The sequence below is a fragment of the Rhinatrema bivittatum genome, chromosome 2 (genome assembly GCF_901001135.1).
Source record: "Rhinatrema bivittatum chromosome 2, aRhiBiv1.1, whole genome shotgun sequence".
Taxonomy (NCBI): Eukaryota; Metazoa; Chordata; class Amphibia; order Gymnophiona; family Rhinatrematidae; genus Rhinatrema; species Rhinatrema bivittatum.
Genome location: NC_042616.1, coordinates 261,528,283 through 261,547,671, shown reverse-complemented (window position 1 = coordinate 261,547,671; position 19,389 = coordinate 261,528,283). Strand labels below are relative to the sequence as shown.

The 19,389-nt window shown below is 43.9% G+C and overlaps 1 protein-coding gene across 1 annotated transcript in view; it reads right to left on the bottom strand.

The window, feature by feature from the left end:
• TOP2B (DNA topoisomerase II beta) overlaps positions 1 to 19,389 on the bottom strand; it is a 777,593-nt gene that overhangs the window by 184,060 nt on the left and 574,144 nt on the right. Inside the window, 1 exon segment of the mRNA XM_029589448.1 lies at positions 4,873 to 4,964. Within this exon segment, the coding sequence (XP_029445308.1) occupies positions 4,873 to 4,964 (92 nt within the window).

Here is a 19,389-nt window from a genome sequence, read left to right as displayed (position 1 = left end):
ACCAGCGCCACCAAAATCACCAAATTACTTCATCTTTCTAATCTATGAATAACCCAGTCTATTACTGGCCACAGTGGAAAAACACAGAGAAGGACCCATGGCAACCAATGTTGAGAGACAGCATCCACTCTCAATGAAGCTGATTCTCTTTAGACTGAAGAACAATGTTGTCTTGGAATTTCTGCATGTGGCCATGAGATCCCAACACAGTCTTCCCCACTTGTGAATTATCAAAATGAAGGCTATATCTGCCAGTTGCTACTAGCCCAGATCCGGCTTATGACAACTCAAGAAATCCATGTTGATGTTCTCCACTCTTGCAATATGAAAGACAGACTTGAGTCTGCAAATGCACTTCCACCCACTTGAAAAAGAGCCTAACCACTGACACCACTGGGAGATTTCAGGTGCCTACCTGATAATTTGCATTTGACACAGCAATTGTATTTTGAGAAGACACTCTCACCACTCTATAATGAGCAAAAGACCTTGAAGTGCCCTTATGTTCTTGTGTTCCAGACAATTGATGGACCACATTGAGACTATTGGGTTTCATCGGCTCTGCACTGATCTGTGCTGACAATGAGCTCCACAACCGCTCAAACTGGCATTTGTGGTCACTACAATACAATCCAGGGTCTCCAAAGGAACCCAGTTGGAAAGATTCATAATGGAAAGCCACCAATCCAAACTGCTCTGGCTTCTGAAGTCAATGCCAGTCTCCTCTTGAAATTTTGAGATTGTACCTCCCAACAAGACAGCAGAAATTTCTGTAACAGTTTCATATAATCCCCGGTCCAAGGTAGACTCTATGGAACCCAGCACTTGTAAATAGCCCTTGGCCCTGGGTAACCTCAAACACAAAATATTCTGAACCTGAAAGGTAAGTTTGGCAAGCCTTGTCACTGTCAAAGACCTTGACCTTCTTTGTATCAAAATATGCTCCCAAGGAGTCTAAGACCTTAGACAGGACTAACTTGCTCTTGAAAAAATTTATCACCCAACCCAGATTTTGCAGTAACTGGATTACTCTGGCCATAGATTGGCAAAACTCCTCCTCCGATTTCACCTGGATCAGCCAATCATCTAGGTACGACTGGACCAATACTCCCGCCTTACAAAGTGCCACTGCCACCATGACTATCACCTTAGAAAACGTTCTGGGAGCACCTGAAACTGAAAACGCCCCCCTCCTCTCCACCAGGACCGCAAACCTGAGAAATATGAAGGTAAACCACGGAGAGATCCAGAAATGTAAGAAATTCCCCCTTTCTCACTGCTACAATTACTGACCAAAAGGTTTCTATGTGGAAATGAGTATCTTTCAGAGCATCATTTACCCCTTGAGGTCCAAAACTGGACAAAAGTGCATTCCTTCTTGGGAGCCTTGAAATAAGCTGAATACCTCACCTGCCCCTATTCCTCTTTGGGTACTGACACCACAGCCTCTAACTGAAGACAATCTAGTGTCTCTTTTTTTGCTTTTCTCTTCTCCAGAGAACAGGGGAAATACATGAAGGCATCCTTAACCTGGCAAACAAACTCAAGGCATAACTGTCTCTTATGACTGAGAGAACTCACTCGTTTGACATAATGTGGGCCCACTGTTGGTAAAACTGGGATAGATACCCCCAATCTTTTGAACTGGGGGGGCATGAACCCTTTGTCTTTCATTGGGACTTTTTGGGTCCACGTGCACAGGAAGTGCCAACGTCCCTTGAGACTTTTCTTCCACTATAACAGTGTCCCCTCTTAGAAGTGGATGGCTTTCCGGGATAATAACGTCCCACGACCTTGAACTTGGATGTTTCGGATCTCCTTTTTGAGACTCTCTTGGTCTATCTTTGGGCAACTTGAGGGACTTATTGCCCCACCATGCTTCACTAACTTTTCCAATTCCTCTCTGAAGAGAAGTTTTCCCTTAAAAGGCAACTTGCTTAAATGTGATTTAGAATCCATATCCGAGAACCAGTTTCACAAATACAATAAGCACCTGGCAGCTAGAGATGTCACCATCCCTCTAGCCATAGTACAGATGACATCATACAAGGTATCTGAAACAAAGGCAATACTGGCTTCTAGCAGCTCTGCCTCTTTTAAAGAAAAACTCTCCAGTGAAGTTCTCACTGGAATGTTTTGAACCCAGCGCAAACATGATCTGGATAGAAAACTACTGCAGATCACTGCCTGCAAAATAAGCACCTCAAAGGACTGCTTCAGGACCACTTCTATTTTTCTATCCTACAAATCTTTTAGGGCTGCGCTCCCTTCCATAGTGGTCTTCCTTGTCACTGCTGATATAGTAGTTTTCTTAGTTACTTTCAAAACTAAAGCATCCACTTTTGGAAGTTTCAGAAGATCCATGTCTCCGGCAGGAAGTGGCTACAGCTTAGGCAAAGTTCTGCCCACTCTCTACCCTGCTTGAGGTACATCCCATTCTGCCATAGTCGGTGCTCACACTGTCCTGTGAAACGGAAAGGTCTTAGCCGATTTCCAGAGATCCTTCAGAAACAAATCCTCCCCTTCATCGACAGACTCTACAGGGACAACCTTAATGCCTAACTCCACCAAAGCTTGGGAGATGAACGGGAGCACCTTTCTAAGAAAAAGACAAATTCTTGGGTTATCACCATTCGCAAGAGGAAGCTCACCCTCCTCCAAAAGGGCACCCTCAGGAGCACTGAATTACTGGAGTTTTCCCCTAGGGACTATGCCCTCAACGTAACCAGTCCTGTCTCAAGATCATCCTTGGATCTAATCTTGGAGAAACTGTGTAAAGCTGGCACAGAGAGGATGGATCCTCCAGGCAGAACTCCCTGCGTCAAACAAAGTTTCAAGCTCAAAAGAATCTTTGGCAAAAAAGCTGCACAGAGTGACAAAAATACAGTGCATTTCCCCCTGAGCTGGACCTTCCCTCCTCCCAAGGACTAACCATCCCCCACCCCCACAGGGAAAGAACTGGAAGAGCAGACATTCTGGAGCCACTGGCAAGCAAAATGGCCATTACTCTCACAGACTTCTTCTCTACATGAATCAAAATCTAAACACTGGAAAAATAGAGAAGAGAGCCATCTCGATGTCTAAAATGCTCTCCCCGAACTAAACCCCAACGGGAGAAGACTCACTCGTAGCTGTGGAAGAACAGCGTTCAGATCCTAAGCATGAGTGACAAATGGTAGAATCAGTCCGTGCTTAACTACATACACAGCCCAATGCTTCCCATGCTTAGCAGCCACCACCATGAAGACTCGTACCAGTTCATGCTCCACAACTTACTTCCCCGCCGGAGAAGTTGTAGGCCACTTGACTGTCACCACCCAAAGTGCTACTTTAAACGACCCTAAGAAGCACAGGTAAATCAAGAAAGAATCTGTCTTAATTTTTTTTAACTTTATAGCAAATGAACAACAAACAATAGTCCCCCAGCAACCCAAATACTTTCCTGAGCAGGCAATGCAGGTATTTCACCCCTACACATTTCTTCCTGCCAGGAGGGAGAGGGAACCAGACTCCTCTGGCTATCAACTCCACCCTCTAAAAAGAACAGGACTAAGCTAAAGAGGACCACCGACACCCTGCTCATCCAACTCAACTAGGAAGCTGCCAAGGCAACAGCCCCCGAGGAGCATAAATGTCCAAGAAAATAACAGCTGCTGGCTTTTCAACCCTATCATCTGTTGGAGACACAATACTGAGCTGCTGCAGACTTCACAATGCCTTATATAGGCTGACATCAGCAAAACAGTGGTTCTCTGTCTCTGTTTACTAGTAGGGGGAGTAAAGTCCGTCCATGCTGGACTGGGCTGGTGGGATGAATTAGAAACCGGTCACTATTAGAATGCACTTTCCCTCGTCCCCAAAAATGATTTGCATAGAGAGTCTGGCTATTATCACTTACTAGTACCTAAGAAATAATACTACAGCCCAGCGTTTCCCAACCTTTTGATGCCTAAAGCATACCTACATTAACAAACAAGCTATGTAGCATACCAACCTCTACAGAGCAGGCAATGCAGACATGGAAAGGATTCCTATGGCCAAAAGAGGGAGAGAGGGGGCATAGGTACATGTGAATCCATCATGATGGACCAGTGCCCTCTATACAAGTGCAGGAGAAGAGAGAAGATGGTGTGGTGCAAGCAGCTGGCTCAGTTATCTCGGTTGCCACATGTGGCTGTCAGACAGAGCTCCTTTATTGCTGCTATTCTCAGAGTGAGCCACATCAAGGGCTCAGTGCATCCCTCCTCATTTCACTCAGCCTGGAGACAGGACAGAGGCTAGAAGAACCCGAAGGAGGCAGCTCAAGAGTGGGAAAGAGGTGCTGTGTGCAATATGTGTGCTGCACAAAGCAAGGCCCAGTTAACCATGGCCTGCATGCTACCCATTAATTGCCACATTCTGTGGCTAATGCTATAGCTAGGAAAAGACGGCATGCATGATTATACATTTTCTCAGAAAAGAACTCCTACATGTTTAAGAGCCACTGCTGGTATTGCTTGTTGCTGTGAAGTTTTGATAACGAAGCCTAGCTGTTGACCTGGATCTGAGTATCAGGCAGTGGTGACTTTTCCATGGCACACATGAAAAGGTCTGAAAGCACAACAGTATGTCACAGCACACTTGTTGGGATACACTACTGTAACCAATCATAAAGAACAGAATTCTGCTGCACAAGCAAGTGCAAAGCACAGATGAGGAAGGTCCTCTTAAACCTTTTCGGTCTGGCATGTGCTAGGGTTGACTTAGCAAGAAAGTTGACTTAGCAAGAAAGACATTTCAGACTTAGACAAACATAGTAATAAGGACTCAAGAAAACACAATCATAAAGTGAAAAAACCGCTACAATGAATGCCTAGTAGTAGAAAATATTACCTTTTCTTGAGCTTCTTTCCAAGCTTTAATTGGATCCGATTCAAAACCTCTCTGTGCTAACATCTGAATCAAATCCCTCTTTGTCTTGTTCTCTGAGGAGAAAAATGGAGTCATAAAAATCTTGAATGCATACTACTACCGTAAGAGCACTTGCCAAATTAAGCAATCTGACTAGCCAATTAGTGTCTGACATATCGGGGGGGAATTGTGATAGTCGGAAAAGTTATCTGGAGTTACCCGGACAAGTTATCTGGAGTTAGCCGGTCAGCCAAAGAGCTATCCTAAAATTAGATAAACTTTTTCCTCATCTTACCAGGTAAGTATATAAAGTTATCCAGCTAACTTTAAGATAGCCGGTTATATTCAATAGTGAGGCTCTACTATTTAATATACCTCCAAACAGGCCAATGCAATACCAGCACGGGGAAAACGGGCGCTCATGATTAAGCGCCTGCTCTCCCAGCGCATATTGATCAACCTCTCTGGGTCACCCGATTTAATATTTAAATTGGGTGCCACGGTCAAAAGGAGGCGCTAGGGAAATTGTGCGCCCCTAGCGCCTCCTTGGCAGCAGGTGCCCAGGAGAGGTCAGCTGTCAGCCAGTTAGGAAAATGGCCGTACAATTTTATGAGCGTCTGTTTTCATAATCGGCTGCAAGCTACAGGTTAGGAAAATGGACGCTCGTTAATTGAGCGTCCTGTATCCTTATCTGACCGCCCGCACTATTTGTATTTATTTTTTAAAGGATGTCCGTTTTATTCCTCCAACTTAATCTTGCCACAAAATTAACCAACGTCTGCTCTGGGCGCATATTTTTTTTAATCAGGGAAGAATCACTAATAGCCTCATCAACATGCATTTGCACGTATAAGCACTATTAGTTTTGCTGGGAGGTGGACGTGCATTTTGGACGCACTAATCCCCTTATAGAATATGGGATTGTGGATGCGCGTCCAAAACCTGCATCCAATCACAGGTGCTGAGCGCACTGTATTGCATCAGTCTGAAAGTTAGCTAGATAAATTTATATGATTAACTTTGCTATCCGGACAATGATAGAACATGGACATCACATGAAAATATTGCACATTCACCTTTATGTAAAATTCTTCATGTCACTGTCTCTATCCCAAAACATTCACAATCAGTTTGAGGGCAAGGAGTTTAAGTGATAAGCGTATGGTTCCGCAGTCAGAGCAACACTGTATGCTGGGGTGCACAATAATGTTAAACCACTTTCCAGATTGATGGTTTTGAGAGCTTTTGGGCAGGACTGGAGGGGGCCTGGAGCCATGGTCTTTTCTTTAAGTATCTGGCGGGTGGAGGGGATTAGGAAGGGAAACTAGAGCAGAAGCTTTTGTGTAACATTGGAGGGGTGGGTGGGAGGAGAAGGGTTCCTGGCGCAGCAAACTTTTCTTATACGTTTTGGTCAGAAAGCAGGGGGGGATGCCACAGGTGGCCATTATGCCTTCGGCATTACCTACATTATAGACAATACCGAGTAAGCCCGTGAGTAGCAATGTAAACTGAACAACAGCAGGATGTCAATCCTCACACATGGGTGACATCATCTGATGGAACCTGGTTCAGAAAACTTACATAAAGTTTCTAGAACTCTGACTGAGCCTCAGTGAGCATGCCCATGGCATGCATTATACCACACATACACTTTAGATCCTTCAGCCTAATATCAGCAAACCCCCCCCCCCCCCCAAAAAAAAAAAACCCCATGAATTGGAAATCCAACTCCACAGGGAGATGGGTGAGTCTCATGAGGACTGACATCTTGCTGTACTCGGAGAACACTTCACCCATGTGTGAAGACTCTCATCCTGTTTTCTCTGAGGACAAGAAGGATGGTAGTCTTCACACATGGGTGAATCCCTAGCTACAGTCAGCTTCCAACCAAAAGGGGGATAACAAAATAAAACAAAACAAAACTGTGCTAACAGGCACAACCAACACAGTAGTTTTATTGGCAACAGGCCTTTTTGTACAGTATATCCTAAGTGGGTAGCCTGGAACAAAAACAGGCCCTAGAAAGGAACAGAGTTGGGTTCTACTCCAAGGAGTTTGGTTCAGAATCTTTCAATATTGACAGAGACATGATCAACTTTAAATATAAATTTAGCCCATACAGTTTTAGATGACTTCAATACATATGTTAACCAGGATCCTTTGCTGACAATAGTGGAATCTTTTGATAGTTATGTCTGGTTTGGGTGGAAACAACAAATTAGGTGTTGAACACACATGTTTGGTTATACACTTGACCTGGCTTTTCTCAATTTGGTCTTTGTTGAAGACTCTATTCAGGTAAGAGACCAGAAAATCCCATGATCTGACCATTTTCTAATTAACATAACCTGATATTTTGCTTCAAAGCCCCAAGTGATGGGTGAACCAAAGCAGCAGGTTACTAAGCTTCGATATGTGGACACTGAATGCTTTAAGAAGTAATTAATTTCCCATCTGGCAGAGTTACCAATGAGTAATGTTGAACTGGCTGTAAACTCACGGAATTCCACCATTACTGATATATTAGACAAAACTGCACCTAAAAAACCTTTTATATTTGACAATGTAAATTTGCCCCTTGGTTCCCAGGTACAATAAAGACTTTGTAATAGCAACTGTGTCACAGCAAGGGCTATTGGAACATTCTGTCAATGAGACTAAAACTATATGAGAACCATATTCAAAAGGATTTAGCCGGTTAACTCAGAAGACAGTCAGCTAAATGAATATTTGGGTGCATATCCTGCTAAGATTAGAGGCATTTTGAAGGCATAACTGGAAGGATTTGAGTTAGCCAGCTAAGTTAAACTACATAGTACTGAAACTCTACTCTTTTCTTCTTTTGATACCGCTGTCAGGGGTTTTGATAGTGGCGTGGAATATATCTTAGCTCTTTTGGACATATCCACTGCTTTCGATATCCTCGATCATGATATCTTTCTGGCTCGGCTGAACTCCTTTGTAATATTCAAGACAGTTTTCAACTGGTTTCTCTCATTTCTATCTAATAGAATACATCAAGTAAGAATAGGGTCTGCTTGTTCTGAGTGGAATGATATGACTAGTGGGAGCCCCACAGGGCTCAGACCTATCAGCATGTTATGTTCGCTGCTTGTGGGAAGGTCCTGTGAATGACTTTACTCATCAGACACTGGCCCGACTTTCCTGCTTTGTGCGGTGGATGCTGCCGCTGCTGTTCCTACCTCCTATGTGTGACATGTTCCTGCAGTTAAAGGACCCACGGGAGGAAAGGCCCGCGGCGCCCTTGTATAACGTATCTGATGTTTGCCTTATAAAAAGGCTCTTCAGACTACTCAGCTTCGCCTTAGCAAGAAGATCTCCTGGTTCCAGACTCGCTTGGTGTCTGGCTGTTCCAATCTCTAGCTTGTACCTGCTCTCAGCTTGCTCCAAGTCTTCGGCGACTCTTCAGCTTTAGTCTGGCTGTCTTCAGGCCCGCTTCAGCCCTCAGCCTTGCTACCATCGTCGGTCTTCAGGCCCGCTTCAGCCCTCAGCCCTGCTTCCGTCGTCGGTCTTCAGGCCCGCTTCAGCCCTCAGCCCTGCTTCCGTCGTCGGTCTTCAGGCCCGCTTCAGCCCTGCTTCCGTCGTCTGTCTTCAGCCCTCAGCCCTGCTTCCGTCGTCGGTCTTCAGGCCCGCTTCAGCCCTCAGCCCTGCTTCCGTCGTCGGTCTTCAGGCCCGCTTCAGCCCTCAGCCCTGCTTCCGTCGTCTGTCTTCAGGCCCGCTTCAGCCCTCAGCCCTGCTTCCGTCGTCAGCCCGCAGCCCCACTTCAGTCATCAGCTTCTCTTCAGGTCCAGTCTCATTTAGTACAAGCCATAAGCCTTGGATCAAGATGTTATCCTTGCCTGCGCCAGGTCCTCCGCCTAGGCTTTCCCTTGATATAGACTCTAACTCTGTCTTAGTCTGGCCCATGCTAAGACATGCACACCCGTCATTGGCGCGGGCTTAGGGGCCCTGCTCACAAGGTTACGCCATGGCAAGAGGGGCTCACACTCAACTAAGCTCCTTACAGGTTGCCAAGGCCATGAGATCGGTAAATGTGCACCCATGATGGGTCATTGCTGCCTTGATCAGATGCAGGAGCAATAAATGAACTTGATTGTCTTCTGCACCAGTTTATGCAACAGGTCCAGCAGTAACTCGATCAATTAAGGCAGCGCTTCTTAACCGGTGTGTCTCGACACATCAGTGTGTCGCCAAGCACTGGCAGGTGTGTCGCGTGCTCCCGGTCTCTCCCGCTGCTCTTCCTTACCTGCTGCCGTTGCCACTGGGCTATCAGTATGTTCAAACCCAGTGGGAACGACAGCAGTGGTAGAAGAAGCAGTAGCACCTGCGGCTGGCATTTTCTTCCCACCCCCCCCCCATGACCCAGAACAGGAGGTGATACGCGGTGCGCAGGAAGGAGTGAGAGCCGTGCCGCGTGGAAAAATAGCAGCAGCGGCAGCAGCATCGGCCCCTGAGCAATCGAAGCAGCTGGTAATCGGGAAAGGAGACAGCAGCATGAGCCTCCCGCGGCCGATGGGATTCTTCTTTCTTGGCCTGCGGGGGCTGGAGGAGGAGGCTGCTGCAGCTACCATTTGTGCTTGGGGGGCGGGGGGAGAGGAAGTGAGTGAGAGAAAGAGAGAGAAGCAGCCAGCCAGCCTGTGTGTAAGTGAGAGAATGCATTTGATTGAGAGCATGTGTGTGATTGAGAGAAACTGGTCAGAGAGCTCATGTGTGTGTATATGTGAGACAATGAAAGTGACTGCTCAGAGAGATGACTGATGTGTATGTGAGTGTGAGAGACAGAAAAAGCATGGAAGTGAGAAATCTGGGTATGTGAGAAAGCATGGGCGTAAGAATCCTGGTGTTGTGGGGGAGGGGGGGTGTGAAAGAAAGCATGGGAGTGAGAAGCCTGATTATGTGAGAGAGAGCATGGGAGTGGGAAGCCTGTGTGTGTGTGCATGCATAAGAGAGTGTGGTTGGTAAGGTGACAGTGTGTGTGAGAGAAAGACACTGGTGTGTGTGAATGTGAGAGAAAGAAGGTGATTCAGGGAATGAGAAGCCTGTGCACGTGGAGAGCGAGCATGGAAATGAGAGAGAGGCTGGTGTGTAACAGAGAGAAAGTGATTATGGGAATGAGAAGCCTGTATATGTGGAGAGAACAAGCATGGGAGTGAGAGACTGGTGAGTGTGTGTGTGTGTGTGTGTGTGTGTGTGTGAGAGAGACAGAGAAAGTGATTAGGAGAGTGAGAAGCCCATATATGTAAGTAGAACATGGGAGTGGGAAGCCTGTGTGTGTATGTATGGCATGAAAGAAACTTCAGGAAGGTGACTGGTGTGTGTGTGTGTCAAAGACTGTTTGGGAGATGATTGGTGTGTGAGAGACAGAAACTGGTCATGGGGGCATGACTGGTATGGTGTGTGTGAGACATGGGCACTAAGGAGCTTAGCTTCTACTGCTGCTTCTGGTGTGTGCCACGGCCTGCATGGAAGGGGAGTAGGAGAGCTGCTGGAGGGGGTAAGTAAAGGTGGCTTTTTAAGTTTATTTTTCTTGATTGACTGCCATTTTAATTATTTAATATTATGTGATGTCTGCTTTTTTGAAATATGTTATTGGTGTTTGGAGAATGTTTAATAGTTTTTATGAGTTTTTAATTGTTGGATGTTATTCTGTTCATAGCTGTTTTGAAACATTTATTCTGCTTATTAGTATAGTTTTACAATTATTTCTTTGTGGGGATCTATAGCTGCTTGCTAGTTCTGTTTTCCTAATAAGAGGTGTATTGGTTTTTAGGGCCTGATTTAATATTTGTAGTGTTGCCTTTTCATAGATAGGGTTGCTCCTGTTTGAGTGTATTCCATAATACAGGTGTAACTGTGTGCAGATTAGTTTATGTGCATTACTACAGATCCTGGGAGTATGTTAGGTCGGTTCTGTGTCTGTTACCGAGATGAGATATTTTACTAGCATGTAAGCGTTTGTATCAGTCTTATTTGTTGTGTTTTCTCAAGAGGGCATGCATTGGTGGTAAACTGCTGTCTTTTCATAAGTAGAGCTATTGAGCCTGGAAGTAGAAGGAGTTTGAGTTGCTGTTACTGAGATGACACCAGAACCAGAATATCTTTTTTGTAGGATGAGTTGTATGGGGAATGTCATAATTCTGCTTTACATCCATTATTGTGGGTCAGGAGGGTTCCCGAGGATGCAATCTGTACTTTTACATCTAGCCCTGTGACGATCATGGGTCAGTGTATCATGCATGTGAGAACCATGTGTCTGTCAGGTGTGTCCTGACAGAAAAAAGGTTGAGAACCACTGAATTAAGGGACTCACTACAGACCCTGTCTCAACATTTAAATTTGATTCAAGTCTTACATCCGGCTTCTGTCTCAGAGCCAGTTCCAGCGAATCTAGCACCCACACCCATCCGGATCAGGGAATCCATGATCCAACTACCGCCACCTCCAATGTATAGTGGTGATCCTAAAGAGTTTAGAGGATTCCTCAATATGTGCAAGATGCATTTTGAATTACAGTCAACTCGTTTTTCTTCTGACCATATCAAGATTACATATATCCTCTTCCTTACTGGGCAGTCCTGCTCTCGCCAGGGCTTCTCCCTTGTGGGAACAAGAAGACTTCTCAGGAATTTGGATAAATCAACACAACAATTTCACCGGATCTTTGACCAGTCTGGGCATGATTCGTCCACTGCCACGGAACTTCTTCTTATCCATCAAGGCACCCGCTCAGTTGGCAAGTATGCAGTCGAATTTCATACTCTGGCCTCTGAACTCTGTTGGGGCAAAGACAGCCAAACTGCCATTTTCTGGCAAGGATTATACAGGAGAATAAAGGATGAACTAGCACCTTAAGCCCTTCCTCCGCCCCTAGAAGCACTTACTGCAGTGGCTATTTGCATAGACCTCAAATTCCAGGAACAATCTCATGAAAAAAAAAAAGGCCTCCCAGAGAATCTCTTCCGTGGTTCCCAGGCCTCCAAATCCCTCACAATCCATCTCAGAACCGCCAAGGGTGGTTGCCTAAGAACCCATGCAATTGAGTAATACCAGAATCTTGCCTGAGGAGAAATAAAGGCGAAGATCACACAATCTCTGTCTCTACTGTGCTGCACTAAGACCATTTCATCAGACGGTGTCCCATGAGAATGGAAAATTCAGTAAAAAGAAGCCTCCTTGAAAGGGTAGTAATTAACTGTTCTGCTCCTTCTCTCCAATTAATGATATTAGTGTGTCTTACCTATGGAAAATACTCAGTTCAGACCAAAGCCCTAGTAGACTCCACAGCTGGGGGCAACTTTATCCAAGAATCTTTGTTACACCAGTGTGGTTGTCCTACCAGCACTTTAACCACTCCCTGCGCCTTATCATCTGTCTACTGAGAACCTTTACCTGGTCTTGTGACTACAGCTTTCTTGCCTATTACGATGCACAGGCCTCATCTAAAGAACCTTCAGTTTTACATGTTATCTAAAGCATCTAACCCTATTGTTATCGGACTACCTTGGCTCACACTCCATCAACCATCTATTGACTGGAACATCCTACAGACTGACCAATGGGGCCCTCCTGCCAGGTGCATTGTGACACTTCATCCTTATCTTCAACTTCATCGATCCAGACTACCTTTCCTGAAGTACCGGATCTGCCACTTCAGTATACATCCTGTTCCACTCTACCTTGTGAAATGCAACCTGAACCTCTAGTATCTTACAATGAGTATGAACGCTCCAAGTCTCTGCACTCTGTCATCATGGAGGTAGAAGCCACTGCTAAGATAGAAGAGACTGTCCTCATTCAACATGATGATCTTGAAACCTACAAGTCATGTCTTCGCTCTCCTACAAAGGATCCTTGTCTGCAGTTTCTGTTCGTCCAAGTGTACAGCCTTGAATGGTTTGTCAGTTAAGTCTCTATTCCAAAGAAGTCTTGGAACGGGTGTCTGGATCACCAAGCTCCCAGCTAGTAAAGAGGTCTTTTAGTCTCCTCAGAAGCCAATGAGAAGAGGCTTGAGGAGGGGGCACTGTTCCTTTTGCTGTTCATGGGAAGATCCTGAGAGTGGCTTTACTCACCAGATGCTGAGCCGGCATTCCTGCTTCGTGCAGCTCCTGCCTCCTACACGTGAATGAGACACTCCTGCAATCATAGGGCCCACTGTAGGAAAAGCTCACTGCGCCCTTGGATGACATCCTTGCCAGTTGCCTTATAAAAGGGCTCTTCAGCTTTGCCTCAGCAAGGTGGTCTCTTGGTTCTTGACTCGTCTGGTGTCTGTCGGTTCCAGTCTCAGCTTGTTCTTGCTCGCAGTTTGCTCCAAAAGTCTTTTGGCTACTCTTCAGCTTCAGTGTGGCTCTTGTCTTCAACCCTGCTTCAGTCTTTGTCTGCTGCTTTGATTTAGTCTATAGCTCCACTGCAGTCTTCAGTTTCACTTCAGCCTCCAGCCTTCGTTCTGTGCAAGCTGTTAGCCTTGCCTGCGCCAGGTCCTTAGCCTCAGCTTTACCTTGTATAGATTCAATCTGTCTTAATCTGGCCCATGCTAAGACATGCTCACCTGCCGTTCGCACAGGCCTTGGGGCCCTGCTCAAGAGGTTGCGCCATGGCAAGAAGGGATCACGGTCACCTCATTCCTTATATGGCAACACATTTGTAATTTATCTATCCCTAATTTGTAAGATTTTTTTTTACTGTTTCGGCATCAGTTATTGAGTGAATGCTTAATGACATTCAGTTTTTTGTTCAGAAGTCTTCTTGGTCTGAAACGTTTAAACCTGTATCATTATGCTTACAATATGTTAACAGTTGGCTTCTTCATAATAAATTACTACTGAATATTGAGAAGACTGAAATTACTATTCTTAGTAAATTCCCTTTGGGATTATTTTTATTTATTTATTTATTTATTTAACACTTTTTTTATACCGGCATTCGTAGGACACATCATGTCGGTTTACAAGTAACTGAGAAGGGAAATTACAATGAACAAGGGAGGGGCTAACTGGGTAATATGCAAAATACAAAGGAAGAGAGTCAACAGCAGGATTACAACTTTTTGCATTCAAGTTAGGGTTAAATATGCAAAAGAACTTATAAACAAATTAAGCGAGGCATGTACACTTGAGAAATTAGCATATGAGGGCTTATTTACAGTAAGAGGAGGCAAGTGTACATATGTATAGTTAAAAGCTAGTGGGGGGGGGAGAAAGGAGGGAGGGAGCAGGGGGAGAGGGGCGGGTGGGGGAGAGTGAAGAGGGGTACAGTAAGGCACGGGTACTTTGAGGGAGGGGTTGCTAGGGGGTGAGAGGGAGGGGTAAAAGGGGGGGCTAGGAGTGCAAGGGAAGGAAACAGGGAGGGGTGGTATGAAGGCTGAGTGTGAGCTGAGGTGGTTCGTAGGACAAAATTAGGATTGAGAGGAGTTGGGGTTGGAGTTGGGGTTGGGGTTGGAGTTGGGATAAATTTTAAAAGAGTTGATCGTGTGAAAAGGTCTATGTACACAAGTATATGGGCCGAGCGCGAGCAACTAATTTTAAAACCAGCAAATTACACATGTAAATGCATGTGCATGCACAAAAGAAGGCACAACAAAAGGGGCGGATTTAGGACAGGTTAGGGGCATTTACGTGCATAAATTCCGATTTGTAAATCCAGCGAACAGCGCACATCAGGCTGTTACCTGAGTATATTTACTTCTGCTGTTTTTAAAGTGTAAGTCAGAATAAAACTCATTATAGCCAAAAATTGACTGGCTGAGGGGTCTGGGTAAACTGGGGGTGGGGGGGGGGGGGAGTGCAGGCTGAAAACTTACAGGGGTCTTGATGATCTTTGGTGGACTAAGTGGTCAAACTAATTGTTTCTTTACGACCGCATGTTTTAAAATGTGTTCACTTGTGCCAGTAAATGCCAAGAAATCCTAAGGAAAAATACGCTAATAATTTTTCCTTGCATAATCGCTTAAAATTAGGAGCACATATAAGTGCATTAGGCTTATTTTAAATAGTATGCAGACATTGTACGGACGATTTAAAATTTCATCAGATATATCCTTGCGCCCACATACGTACTTGTGGGTACATGCTCGGTTGTTTTAAAGTTACTGTCGCTGTGTGATGTCCCTATTTCTTTTCATTTTCACAATATCATCATTCCTATCAGTCAACAAATACACAATTTGGGAGTGACCATAGCTACTAGTCTTTCATTGATACCCCAGATTAAAGCAGAGATATGAGCCTCCTTTTTCAAGTTACGAATGGTCAGGAGAGTGCATCCTTTCCTTGAACTGCATGATTTTCAAACTATTTTGCAAGTAGTGGTGTTGACCAGATTAGACAATTACAATCAGGCCGATACAGTACAGTGCGCTCCATATGTTAGCCTGCTTGTGGACGCGCGTTTTCCCTTACCCCTTATTCAGTAAGGGGAGGAAAACGCGCGTCCAACCCGCAGCACCTAATAGCGCCCTCAACATGCAAATGCATGTTGATGGCCCTATTAGGTATGCGCGCGGGATACAGAAAGTAAAATGTGCAGCCAAGCCGCACATTTTACTTTCAGAAATTAGCGCCGACCCAAAGGTAGGCGCTAATTTCTTCCGGCACCGGGAAAGTGCACAGAAAAGCAGTAAAAACTGCTTTTCTGTGCACCCTCCGACTTAATATCATGGCGATATTAAGTCGGAGGTCCTGAAGAGTAAAAAAAAGTTTAAAAAAAAAAACTGAATTAGGCCCGCGGCTGTCGGGCCGAAAACCGGACGCTCAATTTTGTCGGCGTCCGGTTTTCGAGCCCGTGGCTGTCAGCGGGCTCGAGAATCGACACCTGCAAAATTGAGCGTCGGCTGTCAAACCCGCTGACAGCCGCCGCTCCGGGCAAAAAGGAGGCACTATGGACGCGCTAGTGTCCCTAGCGCCTCCTTTTCCCCGTTTCTACCGCACCACCTAATTTGAATACTGAATCGCGCGCACCGGCGAGGGGCCAGTGCATGCGCCGGGAGAGCAGGCATTCGTCCGCTCTCCCGTGGACTTTACTGAATCGGCCTGAATGTTCTTTATGCTGGGTTACTGGATAGTGCTCTACAGCCCTTGCAACTGGTGCAGAACGCTACAGTACATGTAATAACAGGTACTTCAATCCGGGATCATATTTCCCCTATACTGTTCACGCTGAACTGGTTATCAATAAAGTACAGGATTAAATTTAAATTAGCATCCTTAATACACAGGATTATTTACAGGGATTCTGCCTGCTGGTTGAACATAGTACTATGGGTTTACAAGCCAACTCACTTTCTTAAGTTTGAAAATAAATGTATGTTGGAAGTTCAATCTGTAAAAGGTGCATGTCTGGAAATCACAAGAGACAGAGCATTCTATCACTGGACCACTTTTCAAGAACTCTTTTCCAAGTCACATTAGAATGATGGAATGCCACAGCTCTTTTAAAAGGCTTTAAAAACTTTTTTGTTTATCAAGGTGTGCATATGTCCTACTTTGTAGGACTTTACAACTATGGAATTCTATGCTTATAATATGTTGTGATTTGTTGCATATGCTCAGACAGTTGCCTTTTCTTTAGTTTTTTGGGGGGTTTTTTGGAAGTAATTTAATGATTTAAATTTTGTGTATGTTTCCTGCTTTGTAATCCACCTCAAACATTTGTTATTGTGATGAGGCGGACAATACATTTTAATAAATTCAAATCTTAAATAAGTTCCGAAAGAAAGACTGGCCAAACCTGCTGTTGCATTGGCCATCCCTGTCCAAACACTTGTACAATGTTAATGAGTGGAGAAAAATCCACATCGCAGCCTTGCAGATCTCTTTCATAGGGATTGATCGAAAGTAAGCCACCGATGCCATGGTCAGACAGAGTGACATAGTCCACCAGGATCAAGCATACCCGGGCATAACAGGAGATGCAATCTGCTAACCAACTTGAGAGAATCTGTTTGGTAATGGTGATCCACAGCTTGCTCTGATCAAAGGAAACAAAAAAACTGGGTGGACTTTTGATGGGCTTCTGTCCACTCCATATAGGACAAGGCAGGGCTTGTTCACCTTGGTGAGAATGAGGCCTGGGGAAAAATGTTGGAAGGACAATTGACTGGTTAAGATGAATTTCCGACATCTCCTTAGTCAAGAACTTAGGGTGGTCTTGGGCATACACCCTATCATGAAAAAAACGTGTAAGGTGGATAAATCACTAAGGCCTGAAGCTTACTGATTCTGCACGCTGAAGTAACTACTACCAAAAATACAACCCTCCAGGTCAGATACTTCAGATCACAAAAGTGCAGCAGCTGAAAGGGAGCTTTCATCAGCTGGGACAAAACCATGTTGAGGTCCCAAGACACAGCAGGAGGTTCTTATGGGAGGCATCAATTGAAGCAGATACTGAATGAAACGTAAAATTAATGGCTGTACAGAGATGGGCTTACCTTCTACATGGTGATGATATGCATCAATTACACTAAGATGTACTCTAACCGGGTTGATCTTCAGACCAGCTTTAGAGAGATTTAGAAGGTAGTCATGCAGTTTTTGTATGAAGCAGGACAGGATATCTATGGCCCTCTGCTCACACCATACAGCAAACCTCCTCACCTTCAGAGCATAGGATTTTCTAGTGATGACTTTGAAGGCCCTGGGCATCTATGTAAATGCCATTCAAACTTGACTTCATTACAACCTGCTTCTATTGAATTTAAATCAAACAGAAATGTTTTATCTTTCTCATATGACACAGTTCTGCCTACATTTAAATTTGGTGGCCATGAAATCTCATGTTCTACAGTGGTTAACGATCTGGGAGTTGTCTTAGATAAAAAAAAAATTATCAAAAGTAGCACATATTTAAAATCTAGTAAAGAATGGTTAATTTAAATTACAGATGTTAAGGAAACTGAAGTTATGATCTCTGCCTGGTTTTGCAAAGTCCGTTGTTTAATGGCATCAACTATTGTAATGCATTTCTTTTAAGGGTCCCTATGATACACTTGAGGGCACTACAGCTGTTTCAGAATTTTTTATTTAGGCATTTTATATACCGAACATATTGTATACACTTCATGTCGGTTTACAATAAGACAATGGGCAGTCTTTAACGACATGTCCTAAAATCAAATAAAATATCATAAAATAAAATAAAAATAAAATAAAACCCTATGAATAATATAACAAAATTATACTATAATCAGTTAAAATAATAAAATACATACAATTCTTTCAAAATCAAACTAGCAAAATAGGGTTGATAAAAATAAATATCTACTTAATATATTCTAATTCCATAGGGGGAGTAGTTCAAAATCATACTGTAGTGTTAAAAGCCTGTGTACATAACCATGTTTTTAGTTGTTTCTTAAATGGCTGGATATTCTCCTCTAAACGTAACTCAAGTGGGAGAGAATTCCACAATTTTGGGCCAGCTATAGAAAGGGCCCTCTCTCTAACTGCATTAAGATGTGCTGATTTAATAGAAGGGACTGAGAGACGTGCCTTGCCTAAAGACCTTAAATTGCGTGAGGGTGTATGAATATGGAAAGCTGCATTCAACCATTCATTGTTGTTGCCATAGATAGCTTTATGGATAAGCATTAGACATTTATATTTAAATCGATAGGAAGCCAATGAAGGTTCATCAAAACTGGGGTAATATGGTCAAATATTTTGGAGTTAGTTAATAAACGTGCGGCCACATTTTGCAAAAGTTGTAGCAGACGAATAGTTGCCAATGGAAGGCCCAAGAAGAGAGCATTACAATAATCCAGTTTTGTCAGTAGTAATGCTTGAAGCACAGTTCGAAAATCATTGTAATGCAACAAAGGCTTTAATTTCCTTAAAATTCGAAGTTTGTAAAAACCATCTTTTATTATAGTCTTTACAAATGCCTTTAGATGAAATTCGCAATCTAGTATGGCGCCAAGACTCCTAACTTCATGTTTAATGTTTAAAGAGGGCAGCTTAGAATTAATTTCTAGTGCGATTTTATTGGTAACCTTGTTACAAATATATAAAATCTCCGTTTTTGTGTTATTAAGGGAAAGTGACATCTGGGTGAGAAGTTGATTTATAGAATTATAGTAAATATCCCATAGTTTCAGAGTAGTATTTAATGAATCTTTGATTGGGAGAAGTATCTGGACATCGTCCACAAATATATAATGAACCAGTCCTAACCCTGATAACAATCTACATAGTGGTGCCATATAAATATTAAACAACGTGGGAGAAAGGGATGAACCCTGTGGCACTCCCATTGTCAATCTCATCACTTTGGATTCTACTGTTTATTTTAACTTTGAATGATCTCTCTGTTAGATAAGACGTGAACCAGGCAAGAGTGGTATCTCTAAGACCAATTTCTTTAAGTCTACAGATCATGGACTCGTGGTTTATGGTGTCAAAGGCTGCCGAGATATCTAATAAAATTCAGAGATACGAATTTCCATAATCTAACCCTCTCAGAATGGTATCTGAGAGGGAAGGAAGT